At 41.4% G+C, this 17,700-nt stretch overlaps 1 protein-coding gene across 1 annotated transcript in view; it reads left to right on the top strand.

Annotated features, from left to right (window-relative positions):
• The first annotated feature begins 11,408 nt into the window (after positions 1-11,408).
• Positions 11,409-17,700, top strand: part of MRAP (melanocortin 2 receptor accessory protein) — a 63,043-nt gene continuing 56,751 nt past the window's right edge. Inside the window, exons 1-2 of the mRNA XM_082246931.1 lie at positions 11,409-11,641; positions 17,508-17,607. Coding sequence (XP_082103057.1) covers positions 11,533-11,641; positions 17,508-17,607 — 209 coding nt within the window. The 5' untranslated portion in view covers positions 11,409-11,532. The remainder of the gene's footprint in view (positions 11,642-17,507; positions 17,608-17,700) is intronic.

Here is a 17,700-nt window from a genome sequence, read left to right on the forward strand (position 1 = left end):
CGCAGAGGTCTTTGCCATTTTTTTTTTTTTGTAAAACTACGAAAAATTATATTTCACTACAATTAAAAAAACTAAACAGTAAAGTTAGTAAATTTTTTTGTATATTGTGAAAGATGATGTCACGCCGAGTAAATAGATACCCAACATGTTACGGTTTAAAATTGCACACACCCGCGGAATGGTGACAAACTACGGTCAATAAAAATCTCCAAAGGCGAGGCTTTAAAAATGTTAACGTATTTTAAAAATTTAGAGTGTAGCTTTTTTTTTTCTTAATTATTGCTCTCTCTCCGGCAATCGCGGCAATACCTCACATGTGTGGTTTGAACAGCGATTTAATTTGCGGCGCGACTTCCATTTACGTTTTCTTTCGTGCGTGAGCTCACGGCGACGGGGGCAGCTAAAAATTATTTTTTTTTCCTATTTATTTTATTTTTTCTTAAATTTTAGCACAGGTTTTAAAAAAAAAAAAAATCTGATCACTTTTATTGCTGTCACAAGCAATGTAAACATCCCTTGTGACAGCAATATGCAGTGACCAGTACTCTTTATGGAAGGATCGAGGGTCTAAAAGACCCTAGACCCCTCCACTACACTTCCATGTATTCAAAACGCCAAAAACTGAATTTTTGAATACATTCACTTTTTAAATCCGGCGCCTTTAGCAGCCGAGTAACCCGGACATGACGCCATGGATGCCGCTTCCGGGTTAAGTCATCGGAGACCCGATCGAAGCCGCATCCGGCTTTGATCGGGACTCCAACCAGACAGTGGGACGTGAGACCCGGGTAGAGCTGCGGAAGGCGGCGGGAGGGGGAGCGTCCCTTCCCGCTCGTTGTGGTAATGAATGAATGGCTCGCGAGCCGCATCGGTCATTGCCGCCGGAAAACTGACCGCCGGCTCTAAAAAACAGTACTGGGGTGATGCCTCTAGCTAGAGGCATCACCCCGGTACAACCACTTAAAGTCAGCCGACGTAGGTCTACGTGGCTGGTTGTTTAGTGGCTAGGTAATGCCCACCTGTGATGCTGAGCTTCCATGTAGGGTTGTTACCCATCTGGGATTCACCAGGTCATCCTGGGCTTTGAATCATGTGTTTGATTTTCAGACTGCCTGAAACCCGGACACATTATTCAGACTCGATGGTGGCTTCCCAACCATGGGGATGCCTGGGCACACCCTAATAACCCCTAGCAGTGCAAATTCTCCCTGCTGCCCAGGCCTTCCCCAGCACTACTAGCTTCCCTCCTCTCCTGCCGGCTGCTGAGGGAGATGTTTCAGGATGGAGAGGGGGGAAAGGGGCTGGTAAATATGTGGGCACATTCTTTTATGAACGAACATGGTACCGATCGCTCCTGTGTCCATTCAAAACAGAAGCATAGTAAACTGTGCTTACTATGTTTCCGTTTGTGGATGAACAGAAAGCCGCTCATTTACCATTCTTTCAACGTCCAGTGTGGCTAAGGCTGCAGAGAAATGGACTGGGTAATTTCTGTCCTCTTTCTTTCCCTTTCTCTGTCTCAAAAGTGAAACATTAGACATCTGTTAGGACCCCTGATATTTCAAAGCCCCTATACGGATCTCCTAAAAAAAATTGTAAAAAATAATAAATAAATGATAAAAAAAAACAAATACTACAGACACATCCACCACCCTAGTGAAGGACACCATCCACTGTCCTACTGACATCGTCCATCTATTAATACATTTTAAAATATTTGTTTACATTTATTCATAAGAGTGTGTGTATGTATATATATATATAATTATACACACATATATACTTACTCTATATTGTCAAAAGTATTGGGACAGCTGCCTTTACACGCACATGAACTTTAATAGCATCCCAGTCTTAGTCCGTAGGGTTCAATATTGAGTTGGCCCACTCCTTGCAGCTATTACAGCTTTAACTCTTCTAGGAAGGCTGTCCACAAGGTTAAGGAGTGTGTCTATGGGAGTGTTTAACCATTCTTCCAGAAGGGCATTTGTGAGGTCAGGCACCAATGTTGGACGAGGAGGCCTGGCTTGCAGGCTCTAATTCATCCCAAAGGTGTTCTGTCGGGTTGCGGTGAGGAGTCTGTGCAGGCCAGTCAAGTTCCTCCACCCCAAACTAACTCATCTATGTCTTTATGGACCTTGTTTTGTGCAATAGGCCAAATCATTTGGTGGAGGGAGGATTACAGTGCCTTCTGAAAGTATTCTGCCCCCTTGAACTTTTCAACCTTTTGCCACATTTCAGGCTTCAAACATAAAGATATAAAACTGTAATTTTTTGTGAAGAATCAACAACAAGTGGGACACAATCATGAAGTGGAACGAAATTTATTAGATATTTCAAACTTTTTTAACAAATAAAAAACTGAAAAATTGGGAGTGCAAAATGATTTAGCCCCTTTACTTTCAGTGCAGCAAACTTTCTCCAGAAGTTCAGTGAGGATCTCTGAATGATCCAATGTTGACCTAAATGACTAATGATGATAAATAGAATTCACCTGTGTGTAATCAAGTCTCCATATAAAAGCGCCTGCACTGTGATAGTCTCAGAGGTTCGTTTAAAGCGCAGAGAGCATCATGAGGAACAAGGAACACACCAGGCAGGTCCAAGATACTGTTGTGGAGAAATTTAAAGCTGGATTTGGATACAAAAAGATTTCCAAAGCTTTAAACATCCCAAGGAGCACTGTGCAAGCGATAATCTTGAAATGGAAGGAGTATCAGACCACTGCAAATCTACGAAGACCTGTTCGTCCCTCTAAACTTTCAGCTCATACAAGGAGAAGACTGATCAGAGATGCAGCCAAGAGGCCCATGATCACTCTGGATGAACTGCAGAGATCTACAGCTGAGGTGGGAGACTCTGTCCATAGGACAACAATCAGTCGTATACTGCACAAATCTGGCCTTTATGGAAGAGTGGCAAGAAGAAAGCCATTTCTTAAAGATATCCATAAAAAGTGTCGTTTTAAAGTTTGCCACAAGCCACCTGGGAGACACGCCAAACATGTGGAAGAAGGTGCTCTGGTCAGATGAAACCAAAATCAAACTTTTTGGCAACAATGCAAAACTTTATGTTTGGCGTAAAAGCAACACAGCTCATCACCCTGAACACACCATCCCCACTGTCAAACATGGTGGTGGTAGCATCATGGTTTGGGCCTGCTTTTCTTCAGAAGGTACAGGGAAGATGGTTAAAATTGATGGGAAGATGGATGGAGCCAAATACAGGACCATTCTGGAAGAAAACCTGATGTAGTCTGCAAAAGACCTGAGACTGGGACGGAGATTTGTCTTCCAACAAGACAATGATCCAAAACATAAAGCAAAATCTACAATGGAATGGTTCACAAATAAACATATCCAGGTGTTAGAATGGCCAAGTCAAAGTCCAGACCTGAATCCAATCGAGAATCTGTGGAAAGAACTGAAAACTGTTGTTCACAAACGCTCTCCATCCAACCTCACTGAGCTCGAGCTGTTTTGCAAGGAGGAATGGGCAAACATTTCAGTCTCTTGATGTGCAAAACTGATAGAGACATACCCCAAGCGACTTACAGCTGTAATCGCAGCAAAAGGTAGAGCTACAAAGTATTAACTTAAGGGGGCTGAATAATTTTGCACGCCCAATTTTTCAGTTTTTTATTTATTAGAAAAGTTTGAAATATCCAATAAATTTCGTTCCACTTCATGAATTACAGTTTTATATCTTTATGTTTGAAGCCTGAAATGTGGCAAAAGGTCGAAAAGTTCAAGGGGACCGAATATTTTCACAAGGCACTGTATGTTGTGGGGTTGTTTTTTAGGGTTTGGACTTGGCCCCTGAGCTCTAGTGAAGGAAACATATAAAAAAAATGTTGGACAATTTCATGGTGGGAACAGTTTGGGGGTGGCCCCTACCTGTTCCAACATGATTGCACACCAGTTCACAAAGCAAGGTCCATAAAGAGATGGATGAGCAAGTTTGGGGTGGAGGAACTTGACTGCCTTCACAAAGTCCTGACCTCAACCTGACAGAACACCTTTGGGATGAAATAGAACAGAGACTGCAAGCCAGGCCTTCTCGGCAATAACAGTGCCTGACCTCACAAATGCACTTCTGGAAGAATGGTCAAACATTCCCACAGACACACTCCTAAACCTTGTGGACAGCCTTCCCAGAAGAAATTAAGCTGTTATAGCTTCCATGGGTGGGCCAACTCAATATTGAGCCCTACGGACTAGGACTGGGATGCTATTAAAGTTCATGTGTGTGTAAAGGCAGGTTTCCCAATACTTTTGACAATGTAGTGTATACAGTATGCACACACACACAGGTTTGAGATTTGATCAAATGCACATATTCACCAGCACGCCACGGATCGTCAATTACGTCAAAATTTTTATTGAAGAAAGATCACATTACAGAAGACATAGTGGAACATTTTGGAGCCGTGCAGGACCCCTTTGTCCTTGACGAAGGGGTCCTGGGCAGCCCTAAAACATTGCACTATCTCTTCTGTGATGTGATGATAATTTGTCAATAAAGATTTGGACGTAATTGACGATCCGTAGTGTGCTGGCGAATATGTGCATTTGATCTGCGATGTCTCCAGTTCCAGCTAGTTGCTGCTGCAGCACTTGCTACTCCTAAAGCCTTATCCAGGACAGTGTGCAATGGGAATATTAATACTACTTTGTGATTTGGGTACACACATTAATGTAATAGGCTGTGCACACCTTGTCCCCAAGTAACCGAGTGCATAGGTGCGCGTGCATGAAAGGGGCTGATGCCTGAGCCTCCATCCTCAGATGAGTGAACTAACCATCCACTGTCTGGGACTCCCTTCCTTCTCTCTCCTGCTTCTGAGCAAGTGAATATATTAAGGTAGGGTGGACTCAGATGTAAGGGGTGCTCTGCAGATTCTGATGTAAGGAGGCTTGTTTAAGGGGAATGCTGGAAACTTTGATGTAAGTGGGACTTTGGTAAGCTGAAAACCCCTTACATTGGGGTTCCCCTTTACACCAGAGTCCACAGCATTCCCTCTTAAAAAAAAAAAAATTGACGTGCACCACTAAAGTGTTGGGGAGGGGCTTGAAGAAAAGCTAGCAACCCTACTACCATGATTGAAAGAACTGAACTCCGAATGAAAAGGACAGGCCAGGGACAGTCAGGCTAAGGTAACAAAATGCTAGATGATGTTGGAATGAGGTGGGCTTTTGTGACCTACTGCACACTGTGGGAAGCTCGGAGTGTGCAATGAAATTAGAGTAAACAATTTCAGTACAGGAGAGGAACCTGTACAACTGTGCAAGACTGAAGGTAAGGCTGCAGTTCAGTTTTAGGTTTTCCCTGCTCTGCTCCTGTGTAAGCTGCAATGTCAAACATCATGACACGGTAGAAGGGGAGAGGCTTGATGTGTGAGCGTATCAGGCACACGATTTTGCGTTAAGCAGTGACTTTGACCAAATTTTGCATTATGGTCTTAAAGTCATTCTTTCTATGAAGGATGCACAGTTTGGAGTGCTTTTAAAGCAGCGTATTTATAAGGCTGTATCCCTTATCTTACCAAGGTTCTACAATCAATTATTCATCGTCTGCTTCTTCTCCAACACAGCAGAAGGATTGGAGAGGCAACGAGGCAGCTGTCTGTGACTTTTCCCAGCCAATATGGTCTGGCATGAGACTAGATCACACTGGAGCTTGCTCTACAACACACAGGAAGCTGCCTCATCTCAACACAGTAAACACTTGTCAATAAGAGAGATTAGCAATTGGTGATTAGTGGAAGTGAGCTGCAAATCCTTCGTTATGGAGAACACAATGGACACACAAGTGGAAATGGAAAATGGACACAAAGGGGACACGTCTCGCTTACCAAATCCATTGTCTTTCATCCTGGCTTGTGTAAACTAGACCACCAGCTCTCCACCCAGTGCCCTCCAACCTCCCACAGTACTTCCTTGCTTGCTGCAGAGCCTACAGGTCACATAGTACCCCCAACAGTGTCCCACAGTGTAGGTAGTTCCCAACTAATTGAGAAACAATATAGCGCTTGCTGATATGTGCAGGAACAAGCGGATTAAGTGTATGTAAATCTAAATTTGCATTGCTAAAAACAGTAAAATTGGGCTAACCCCTATACAATACATATATAAATAAATAAATAGTGAATGTGCCAATAATCAAGTCCAAATTCAATATAATGTCAAAGTGCAAAGTGATATATAACAGTTCATAGGTGGCCCGTTTGTAGTTTCTCAAACAAAAAAGGGGCCAGAAAAATGGAAAAAAGTGTTTTTAGCAATGCAAATTTAAATTTACATACACTTAATCCGCTAGTTCCTGCACATATCAGCAAGCGCTATATTGTTTCTCAATTAGTTGGGAACTACCTACACGTATACTTTCCTATTTTATAGCAGCTGCTTAGTCCACACACTATTTCTATTATACCTCTACCCTTAGCACACATCTGGTTAGGTACTCCTAGGCGCGAGAAATATATTCTATCGAATATATACATTTGCCAAAGTGTCCCACAGTGCCCTCTGGTCTCCCACATTAACCCCCAGCAAATCCCGCAGCCTCCTGGAGAGCTCCCCAGCCCCTTCCAGAGACCCAATCCCCCACAGTTTCTCCCAGCTCCCTCATCCCCTACAGCAGCCTTTTTCAACCAGGGTGCCTTCCAGTTTCCTCAAGGGGGCCTTAAATAAATGTCTAAAAATTGCCAAAAAATTGTATACAATCCAGTGGGTGGAACAAGCCTGCCTTTTAGTTACACAAAGCCACATGTTTTCATTGTGCGCCATTTCAACCTTCTAGACACCTATGTCCTAACAACCAATGATGTTATCGGTTGACGAGAAGAACATCAGGCCCCTACACAGCATGCTTGTTTATCCCTCTCTTGCCCCTTTCCATCATTACTGGGGTTATTTTAGTTGAGTCAGGAAGAGAAAATTAGGGAGAAGAGAAACACTAGAATCTTAGTCCATACCAGCATGCAAACCTGTGTTTGCTGTGGGAGAATAAATCACCTCTAAAGTTGGGTATCCTACGTATGTGGATGTTGGTGCAGTACGTAAAAAATATTTGTTCAATTTTTACCATGGGGTTCCTGGACATTTTGCATACTTTTAAAGGGTGCTGTGACTAAAAAAAGGTTGAGAAACACTGCCCTACAGGACCACCGAGTCTGCTGTAGAGTACAATGACCTCCTCCAGAACCCCCAGTGACACCCAGCTGCATGCGGAGTCTTCCAGAATTTTAATTCATGTCTTGTATTCCCATATTGTGTGAGTATAAACTTTTTTGATTTACTGTTTTTTTTTTTTTGGGTACAGAAGGTTTTTGGAAGAACTTACTGGGCACTGGTCTCAATACAGTTGGAAATCACTGCCCTAGACCACCACACCGTATCAGTTATTTTGGGTTCTGTTCCTGGAACACTTAATCCTCAGCCTACAGTTCTGCAGTTAGCAGATTCTCAACTCCACCTTCAATCTCTGTGTAGTCTAAATACACTGAAACCTGATATAGTCAACTTAATAAATTCTAGCCATTAAAGCGGTGTTCCAGCTGGGGGAAAAAAAAAAATTAAAGTCAGCAGCTACAAATACTGTAGCTACCGACTTTTAATATATAGACACTTACCTGTCCAGGGAGCCTGCTATGTCAGCACCCCAGCTGGTTTTCGGATCGGCTGCCGCCGCCATTCATTCTAAGTGGAACCGGCAGTGAAGCCTTTTGGCTTCACAGCCGGTCCCCTACTGTGCATGTGCGAAGCCCGCTGCTCTTTCTAATTGGCCCGGAGGTGGGGGAAGGAGGAGGGGGCCGAACTTCCGAGGGACGATGCTGTGGCGCTGTCTCCCGGAAGTGGGGAAGGGTATCTGTCAAAAACAAGATATCCGTTCCCCTCTCCCCCTGAAAGGTACCAAATGTGGCACCGGAGGAGGGGGACGTAGCAGATTAGCTGAAGTTCCACTTTTGGGTGGAACTCCACTTTAAAGGGTTGATTTACTAAAACTGGGGGGGTACAAAATCTGGTGCAGCTGTGTATGTCAGCTTCTAACTTCAGCTTATTCAATTAAGCTTTAACAATAAAACCTGTGAGCTGATTGGTTTCTATGCAGAGCTGCACCAGATTTTGCACTTTTAATTTTAGTAATTCAACCCCCTTTTCATAAGTCAATTTCTGCTCTGAAGAAATACCTGTTTGTTGCACCATGCCCTTTGCATACTGATTCTGAATGGGAGCGGCTGGTTCATTATAATCACCTGGTGGACTCTCACTGTTTTGATGAGAAAATTTACAGGGACCTGCATCCTTTTAGATATATTTAATCTTTGGGGAGTATCTCACCAAATCTAAAATTCCTATTGCCTAAAATTGTACTTGTTTCCTGTAAACTTGTTGGCCACAATGGCTCTTTAAAGAGTAATTTATCTTTGTTTAGTGTTATGCAATCTCTTTAAACGTGTATATTAAAAGCCTACTCCTCAGGGCCGATTCACTTTGGAACGCCTATGTTTCAGTGCGTTCCAGTTTTGACAGTCTATTCATTCAATGGACTATCAAACATATCATAACATGGAAAAAGCAGTGCAAGCACTAACTTTTCAAATCACGCTGCACCAAACCGCATGATACATTGGTACAATGCGGTTTGGTGGCCACAAACGCACTGCATTTGCGAGATGCGTTTGAGTACTATTAACAATTATTTGATATCAGTCATTCTGTGTCAGGCATTCGTGAACAAATCCAAGAACTTCAGAGGCTAAAGTGTTTATATCATTGTGTTATCCCTAAACCAGCATATCAGTCCAGGAAGTCAATGATTACCCTGGGTGATGCCTAAAAATGTGTCTGCCCTTCTGAAGGGAAAGGAAAATGAAGGCATAGTCAAGGGGAGTACTGTGATTTCTGGAAGTATTAGACCTCATACACACTGGGCATTCAGTCCCGATACATGGTACCCGGGCATTACGCTGCAGGGAGAGGACACAGGTGACCCATGAAGCCTGGTAAACTCTATGAAGGTCTGAAAGCTGCTAAAGCTGGACAGAGCACTTAGCTGTATGAAATTTTAAGGAAGTATGCGCCCAGAGACAAATGACAAAGATGTAGACTTCTTGCATTCTGGATATCTGTCCCTCTGTGAATACTGCCCATATTTGATCACCTGTGGAGGGGACACCTATGCTCTCCACCTGCAGTAAAAGGTCAGGGCCCCATGCACCAGAGCTAACTCCCTGTGTGCATGGGGCCTTAGGCTTACACTTTACTTAGCATGAATGACCTTTGGGCCCTGTTCACACCTGAGCATTTTTCAGCTCATAAAACGCTCATCTCTGAAGTCTCAAAACGCCCAACAAGCAAAATCCCATTCATTTCAATGGCACCTGTGAGTATGAGTGTTTTGTCGCCTGAAGCTCAAAAAAGTACATGAGCTTCTTTTTTAGCAGATTACAAGCTTTTTTTCAATGTCAATCCCTGCCTCCAAACACCTGCCAAAAACCACGAAAAAACGCCCAAAAAAATGATACTCTCAGGTGTGAATTGAGCCTAACATGGAAAAATATGTCCAATGTTAGGTCCATAAAATTTGATAGGGGATTCTGGAACCTGCACTTTCCAAAACAAGTCAACAATGGCATCCCAAGTTTCTGCTGTGACAGGCTACAGAAAGGGAGGTTGGCCTGTGACATAAAGATCTCCTATATAGATCTTTATTTAGATCTCATTTAGAATACTGTGCTCAGCTCTGGAGACCTCACTTTCAAAAAAATATTGAGAAGAACAGTCCAGGGATGGGCAAAAAAATGGGGCATAAAACATGTCAGGAGAGACTTCAAGAGCTTGATATGTACAGTCTGGAGGAAAGAAGGGAAAGGGGAGATATGATTAAAACCTTTAAATACATCAAGGGGGTGAATACGATTTAGGATGCCAGTATTTTCAAGATGAATCCAAGATCAAGAATGGGGACATGACCTCAAACTAGCAGGAGGAAAGTTCATAATCAATCTCAGAAAGTAATATTTTACCAAAAGAGTAGTTGATTCTTGGAATAGACTTCTAGCATAGGTAGAGAGGTAGTAAATAGTAAGTGAATTCAAAAATACTTGGGACAAACATAGATCTATACTCAGACCAAAAAGTAAAATAAAAACCATTTAACAATTTAAAAAAAAGGGCAGACTTGATAGATAACTTGATCTTTATTCTGGCGCCAATCTTCTATTTTTGTATCTTATATATCATATGGGAGAAAGGAGGATATTTATGGTCAGAAAATGCCCTCTCCTACAGAAAGCTTTGCGTAGGTGGTGTGGTGATGCCCCGCCATGTTGTATGGCATGTGCCCCGCCAACATGCCCCGCCATGTTGTATGGCATGTGCCCCGCCATTTTGTAGCATCACTGAATTCATTTTGAGATGTAATCTGCTAAGTTGCTTTAACTTCAGTTAGGACAGATAATATTGCACGTATTTTACAGTTAACACATTTTCTAAATATACACTTATGTTTCCTGTAGATATTGCCACCTCTAGTTCCTCTTTTTATGTTAGTTTGAAAGCAGTATTGCTAAACTTTCTTTTTGTTTTAACCGATAGACTTAGTGGCCACCATATAAGGCCTTAAAAGCATCTAAGACAAACTAACCAATTATAGTCGTACAAGTGACCTACCCTAGACCAACTCTCTTTACTGTGTATCCTGTGTATTTTGTATAAGATCTATTGAAATGTAATAAACGGACGAGAAGTCCTTTGACCCACACGCAGACTACTTGATTTTATTCCAGTGGCAAAGGGCTCTCCCGGAGACTCCGCCCTTACACAGAACCGATTAGACTTGACTTTAGTCAGGGACTATTAAGAGGTGGGATTGAGCCAATCACCTTCACCTCTTCTCCTGCCTCAACTGCTCCATATAAATGTAAGGAAGAATTGTCACATGACTCTTCAGAAAATGACACTTCCAGGAGTATCAATCTTCTGTTCCCCCTCTATACTCACTGGTTCCTCCAGCTAGTTCCTATGTCACTACTGTGTCTTGTATTGGTACATTGGCAATGGCCAATGTGGGCAGAAGAAGTGGCTATTATTTATAATCATCTTTCCTGGGATGTCTTTTATTCATAGTTTAATTATAGCGACTGAACAGCTTTACAAAATCTAGCTGTGCTTTCTCCTGTCTAAAATAAATCAATCACCATTTATAAAACATGTATGTTTTGTCATTCCCTGTTCATTCATAATGTCCCCATCTACTCATTTTATTATTTGTGCATTGAAATGAGATCACTATGTACCCTCTGATTTCCTCTAAACACTGACCTATTCCCAGTGTTTATCTTAGATTTGTATCTATGCAGTGGAGGGAGGGGGTAGAAAGTAAATAACTGTTCAAGAGATTTGCGATCTAAGCAAAAAAAAAAGAGATACAGTATTCTTTCTAGTCACTGCAGGAACTGACGGAGGACCAGGAACATTCACTGGCGCAGAACTGGTGCATAATGTGAGCAGTGGGCGCTGCGCCAAAATGGAAAAGTTAGAAAATAAAACTGACAACTATACAGTGACATACGAATATTACTTTGACTACGTCGATCCAGTCTCGTTTGATGAAAGCCAACTGAAGGTCAACAAGTGTGAGTAGTAGTTTTTTTTTTTTTTTTCCTTCCCTCTGTCCCTCATTGTATCCAAAATCTCTCCTTCTCTCATTGATCCTAGATCTCCCCCCCCCCCACCTGGCCCCAATTCCTTCTGTACCTCATTTGATCCTAGATCTCTCTCCCCCCCCCCCCCCACCTGGCCCCAATTCCTTCTGTACCTCATTTGCTCCCAAATTCCTTTGTCCCTTATCACTTTATTTCAATTATCTAAGTCAATTTTTGGTTCAAACATAACTCTACCCATCATTTAGTCCCAAATCCCTCTTTTCTTCATTTGGTCCTGAATCCCCCTATACCTTATTTATCTTCTAACTGCTTTGTCTCTAATTTTTTCCCAATTTCTTCTGTGACTAATTTGGACCCGAATCCCTCCATTTGGTCCTAAATCTTTCTGTTCCTCATTTTTCCCCAGTTACCTTTATCCCCCAAATTTGACCCTAATTCCCTCTGTCCCCCTTTTGGTCCTAGGTATCTCTCTCCCTTATTTGGCCCAAATTCCTTGTGTCCCTTATTTAGTCCCAAATCCCTCTGTCCAACATTTTGTCCCATTTATCTATGTGATCATTGGTCCCGAATCCCCCTCTCCCATATTGCCTTGTCTCCAATTTTTTCCCAATTCCCACTGTCCCTCATTTCATTCCAAATCCCTGCATTCCTACCTTTGGTACTAAATACCTTCATCCCTTATTTTTCCCAAATTACTTTTCTCCCTAATTTGATCCAAGTTTTCTGTATCCCTCATTTGGTCCTTGGACTCTTTTGCTCTCCCTTATGTGGTCCCAAATCCCTCTGTTCCTCATTTTATCCCAAGTATGTAAGTCAATCATTGCTCCCAAATCTCTCTCTCTCTCTCTTACTTGGTCCCAATGTCACCCTGTTCCTCTTTTTAGTCCTACATCTCTCTTTCCCTCATTTGATTACAATTCCTCCATCCCTTAACTTGTCCTGAATACCTCCATCCCAAATTGCTTTGTCTCCTATCTTTTTCAAATTCCCTCTGTCCTTCACTTCTACCAAAATCCCTCCAGCTTTCATTTGGTACAAAATCCCTCTGTCCATTTTAGTGTCTCTAATCATCCTGTCTCTCATTTTTCCCTAACTAAAGGTAAATCTTTTTTTAGTTTTGGAAAGAGTGGAGACGGATTAGGACCCCTATCAGGTATTTATTGCGGTCTGTGTCCATTTTAAGGAGATTCACCCTCTCCGTCCTATTTACCATTATCTTTGAAAGTGAAAGTAAAAGAAATTACCCACATTTTGGGTTGTCCCCAGAAAAGTAATAAAGTGGAATTCTTCAAATGGGGACACTAGTTCTGGTGACCTGGGGGTCCCCAAGAAATTCCCTAATTTGCAGGGATTTCCTCTCACTTTCTCTTTGGCTATGGGACAGAAAGCGAAGGGAAATCTCCTGTAATGGGACTTAGATGGCAAAAAAATAATCTGACAGGGGTTATAATCCTCCCTTGCTCTATCCAAAAAACAAAAAGGTTTTGTCGATAGTTCACTTTAATTTGTTCCCTATACTCTCTGTTCCTTATTTGGTCCTAGGTATCTCTTTGCTTATTTGGCCCAAATTCCGTTTACACCTTATTTGCTCCCTCTGTCCTTCGTTGTATCTCTATTATCTTTGTCAATTACTTGGTCCCTAATCCCTCTGTTCCTAAAGCTGGCCATACACTACTAGAATTTTGTTCAACATTTTTTGCTTAAGGAACATTAATTTGATATTCTATTTGCTAATAGGATGAAATTGATGTTTGTTTTTGAATTCTAAGGGGCAGGATGGAAATTTTTTCTCAAGCAAATTTTAATAGTGTATGTGGTTTTTGCTTTGGAAATTACATTTATTCTAAAATTGAATATTGAAAGCAAGCTAATTTTGAAGTACCGGTACTTTCAAATGACATTCCAAAAGTCATCGAATGTACAAAGAATTTTTGTCCCTACAAATGTTTTTAGGAATGTTTGTTTCAAAATCTTCTAGTGTATAGCCAACTTTATTTGGTCCTAAACCTGTAGATCCTTCTGTCTCTGAGCCCCACAACATTTTGAAATATATTACAAGGACACTGCCATTAGGAGCTGTGCTAATAACAAATAGTATTTAGAAATAACACTCCAGAGAACAATCCATTACCAAGACCTTGGAGCTGGGAGTGTTTATTACTGGGCCATTGGAGCTCAAAGCAACGTTCCCTAAAAGTACCCCAACACTAATCAAGTCACCTTCAAAAAATCAATCTTGGCTTCATGCACAACGCCATACAGTGTACAGAGCCTATGTAATGACATCACTTGGACCCGTTGCATACAGCCGCCCATTGAGATTCATTAGACGGGGCAGTTGTATTTGGTTGTGCACGAGGGCTTGCACATGCAGGGTCAAGCATCCCTGTCCACAAAGGCGAAGGGGCCCCCCCACCCCCCACATTGCAACTGCGTGGTGAAGAATGCAATTGCAGCACCCAAATCCCAACCAAACTGCCCCCAATTGGTGCATGCAATAAGGGGGTGGGTCCACCGTCTACAGCCATGCCAGCACCCTGCCATGCCCGCAATGTTATGGGGCGCAGTGTAAAGGACACTCCACAGAACCAAAAACCTGAGCCACGCCAAACTGCCACCAAACGTCAGTGTGCAATGAGGGGATGGGGCCATGCAATCCCCCCACTGACCAGAGGCAGCTGGCAGGTAAGGCAAACCAAAACCAGGGAACAGCAGTGCCAGGGAACAGAAGATGGGTATTGTAAAAATCCGAATCCCCAGCAAGTTGCTAGGTATTCGGAAGAGCTATCCTGCTCTTCCCGTTCGCCTCAGTGGATGGGTATACACAGCAGCAGTGGGTCCCGGGGCAGGCTCTGTGTCCTGTACAGCCAAGTGAATGAAGCTTTATTTTTTTTAAAAACCTTTGTTTCTGTGTATAGTTCATCATTTTATATGTACATGGGGGCAGCCATGTTTGCTTGTTTTATACACAGGCTGGGTTTTAGATCCAGAACTCTCACCAATACATTTTCAAGACATATAAGAAAATATCACATGCTTTAAATCTGTCCAGCATCTGCCAAAATCTGATACGTTCGTTTTTGGTGGACTGAGCCTTTAAAAGGGGCAAATGGCAAGCAGGTCCTACCGTTGCCACCCATTAACCAAAAGCTAGTTCTGACTGTGTATTGAGCCAAACATTTGTGTATGTTCCCGTGGCTTTGGTCATGCCAATCCAGACATCTAATACAACATTCAGGACATACTACAACCTTTGGACTTCCAGGACAATAAAAATAAAAGTTTCCATAAAGATGGGTAACCTTACTGATCAAAATATTTCCTCATGACCTTTCTGTATTACTGTGGACTAACAAACACATTTGGTGGGGAAGATCAGTTGACTAAAACTGGTGCACGCAGAATTGGGTACAGCTGTGCATAGTAACCAATCAGCTTCTAAATTCAGCGTGTTCAATTTACCCCTGCCCACCTGCGCTATGACCAAAAGATGGCTACAGTGCGGCTCTCCAGTTCTGGGAGGGTGTCCATGGATGTCCTCCCAGAATCTCAAACTGGAAACAGCTAATCACAGATCGCCAATCACAGCGGCCCTTTACCATGTGATCGGCTGTGTCCAATCACAGCTGGTCACATGTAAACAGACTTGCGGGTATCGACATTCCTTTCCCCACATGCTGTCCCTGTGTCAGGATAGGAGAGGTGATAACCCGCAGGGCTGACAGGACACAGTGAATACATTGTTTACACTTTTTTTCTTTTTTTTAAATCATGTAATTTTTATTAAACATTTTCTTTTATACAAACAACACATAAACATATCCTAATATACACAATACCCCAAAAACCCAAACAACCAAAAAAAAAAAATTGTTTACACTGATAATCAGGGCAGTGCCTGTGCAGATCAGTACAGGTTATCAGTGCCCATCAGAGCAGCATATCGTTGCCTCCTCATCAGTGCCCATCAGTGCAGCATATCAGTGCCTCCTTATCAGTGCCCATCAGTGCAACCTCATCAGTGCAGCATATCAGTGCCCATCAGTGCAACCTTATCAGCGGACATCAGTGAAGAAAAATCATTTTTTGCAAAAAAATTTAACAGACACTTAGAAAAACGTTTTTTTTTTTTGTTTTCAAAATTTTTGGTCTTTTTTCGTTTGTTTAGCAAAAAAGAAAAAACACCAGTGGTGATTAAATACCACCAAAAGAAAGCTCTATCTGTCTCAAACATTTTTTTTTACATTTAGTTTTTGTACAGCGTTGCTTGACTGCGCAATTGTCATTCAAAGTGTGACAGCGCTGAAAGCTGGAAATTGGCCTAGGCAGGAAGGGGTGAAAGTGCCCGGTATTGAAGTGGTAGTGCTTTGGCAATAAAACATAGAAGCTGATTGGTTACTGTGCACAATAACACCAAATTCTGTGTGCTGCCCTTTTAGTATAACTCATCTCAAAGTATCGTGCTGAATCCTGGTTGCATGACATAGATACAGCAAAAAAGCAAAAGCAGCAAGCGCTAATTATACCAGTGCTCTCTACATCACATAGAAACTACATAAAAACATTTACATGGAACATTAGGCTAAAATGCAAACATCTTACAATACATATATATATATATATATATATATATATATATATATATATATATATATATATATATATATATATATACTGTATAAAGCATACAATACATATATATATATATATATATATATATATATATATATATAGTAACATGATTACAAATTCAGTATACTTGATTATTATGATTATTACCAGGAACATAATTATATATATATATATATATATATATATATATATATATATATATATATATATATATATACAAAATGTGACCGAACAAATTGGTAAATCTCAAATTACATAATTAGAGAGGGTGTAAAATATAAAAACAGGAATTTTTCAGTAGCAATTATATATATAGTATTAGCAACAAGGCAACACAAAGAGAGCACAGCGTGTGCAATATACATTGTATAAATGTTTATGACAGCCTAAAAATAATAATATACAAACGGGAATAGTATGTATAATGCATACTGCATAGGTCTATATAGGTAGCAACAATTATGTATGAAGTGCAATGCACAGTGAATGTAGAAAGCAATGGAGACTTTAGACGAAATATACTGCATAACTGATTTACTTGCAGTATTAAACCCAAAAGTAAACATTATATTGCAGCTTACCAGTTCTTAGATGTGATGGCTGCATTTGTTTTCTTTTTTAAGCTTCCTTTTCTTTATGTTTACCTGGTGATCTGACTAGTAAGTCTGTTGTTTTTTAACAAAACAAACTCTGCAAATATAGGGATTTGCACTGAGACAAACCATTTACCACTGACAGGGCTGCTTACAATTACCAGCTTTTGTTTTTGTAAAACGTTTATCACAGAACACAACAGTTTGCTGTAAATGCTTATAAAGTGTTAGCTGGAGTTCAGCTTCAGTTTGTTAATGTATCTAAATCACTAGCACATATAACACTCCCCTTTGCCTAGATTGAAAATTCTGCTTGCCAAACGTGTCCCCTGTGCTCCTTCATCCAGAGTCAGGGCACTCTAATACAGGAGGTGTGGTACTGGACGGATCACCGGGTAAAAAGAGGAGAAAAAAGACCATAAAAAAAGAAAACCAATGCAGCCACCACATCAGATGATTGATGTAAGCTGCAATACATTACGTTTTTGGTTTGGGGATTAAAACCGCTTTAATACAGCATAGAGTGACATGTTCAATTCTGAAAAATGACATATTGAAAGGTATGGCTGACCGTGACATCACTCACATCCATGTGTTTTATGTGTTTGCAGATTCCATTGTTATCGCAGTCTGGGTTGGCCTTGCAGCTTTTTCTGTGTTCCTGTTCCTCTGTTTGCTCTACACATCCAGGACAGACCTTCCCCGATCTAAGTAAGTTGGCACAGTGACTTTTCATATAATAAAGTGCAAGTCCAGTCATCGCTTTATCTGCTTGCCCAAAGCAGGAAGGCTTGTTTTTTTTCC

This window comes from Pelophylax lessonae (assembly GCF_965119305.1).
Source record: "Pelophylax lessonae genome assembly, chromosome: 2".
NCBI lineage: Eukaryota > Metazoa > Chordata > Amphibia > Anura > Ranidae > Pelophylax > Pelophylax lessonae.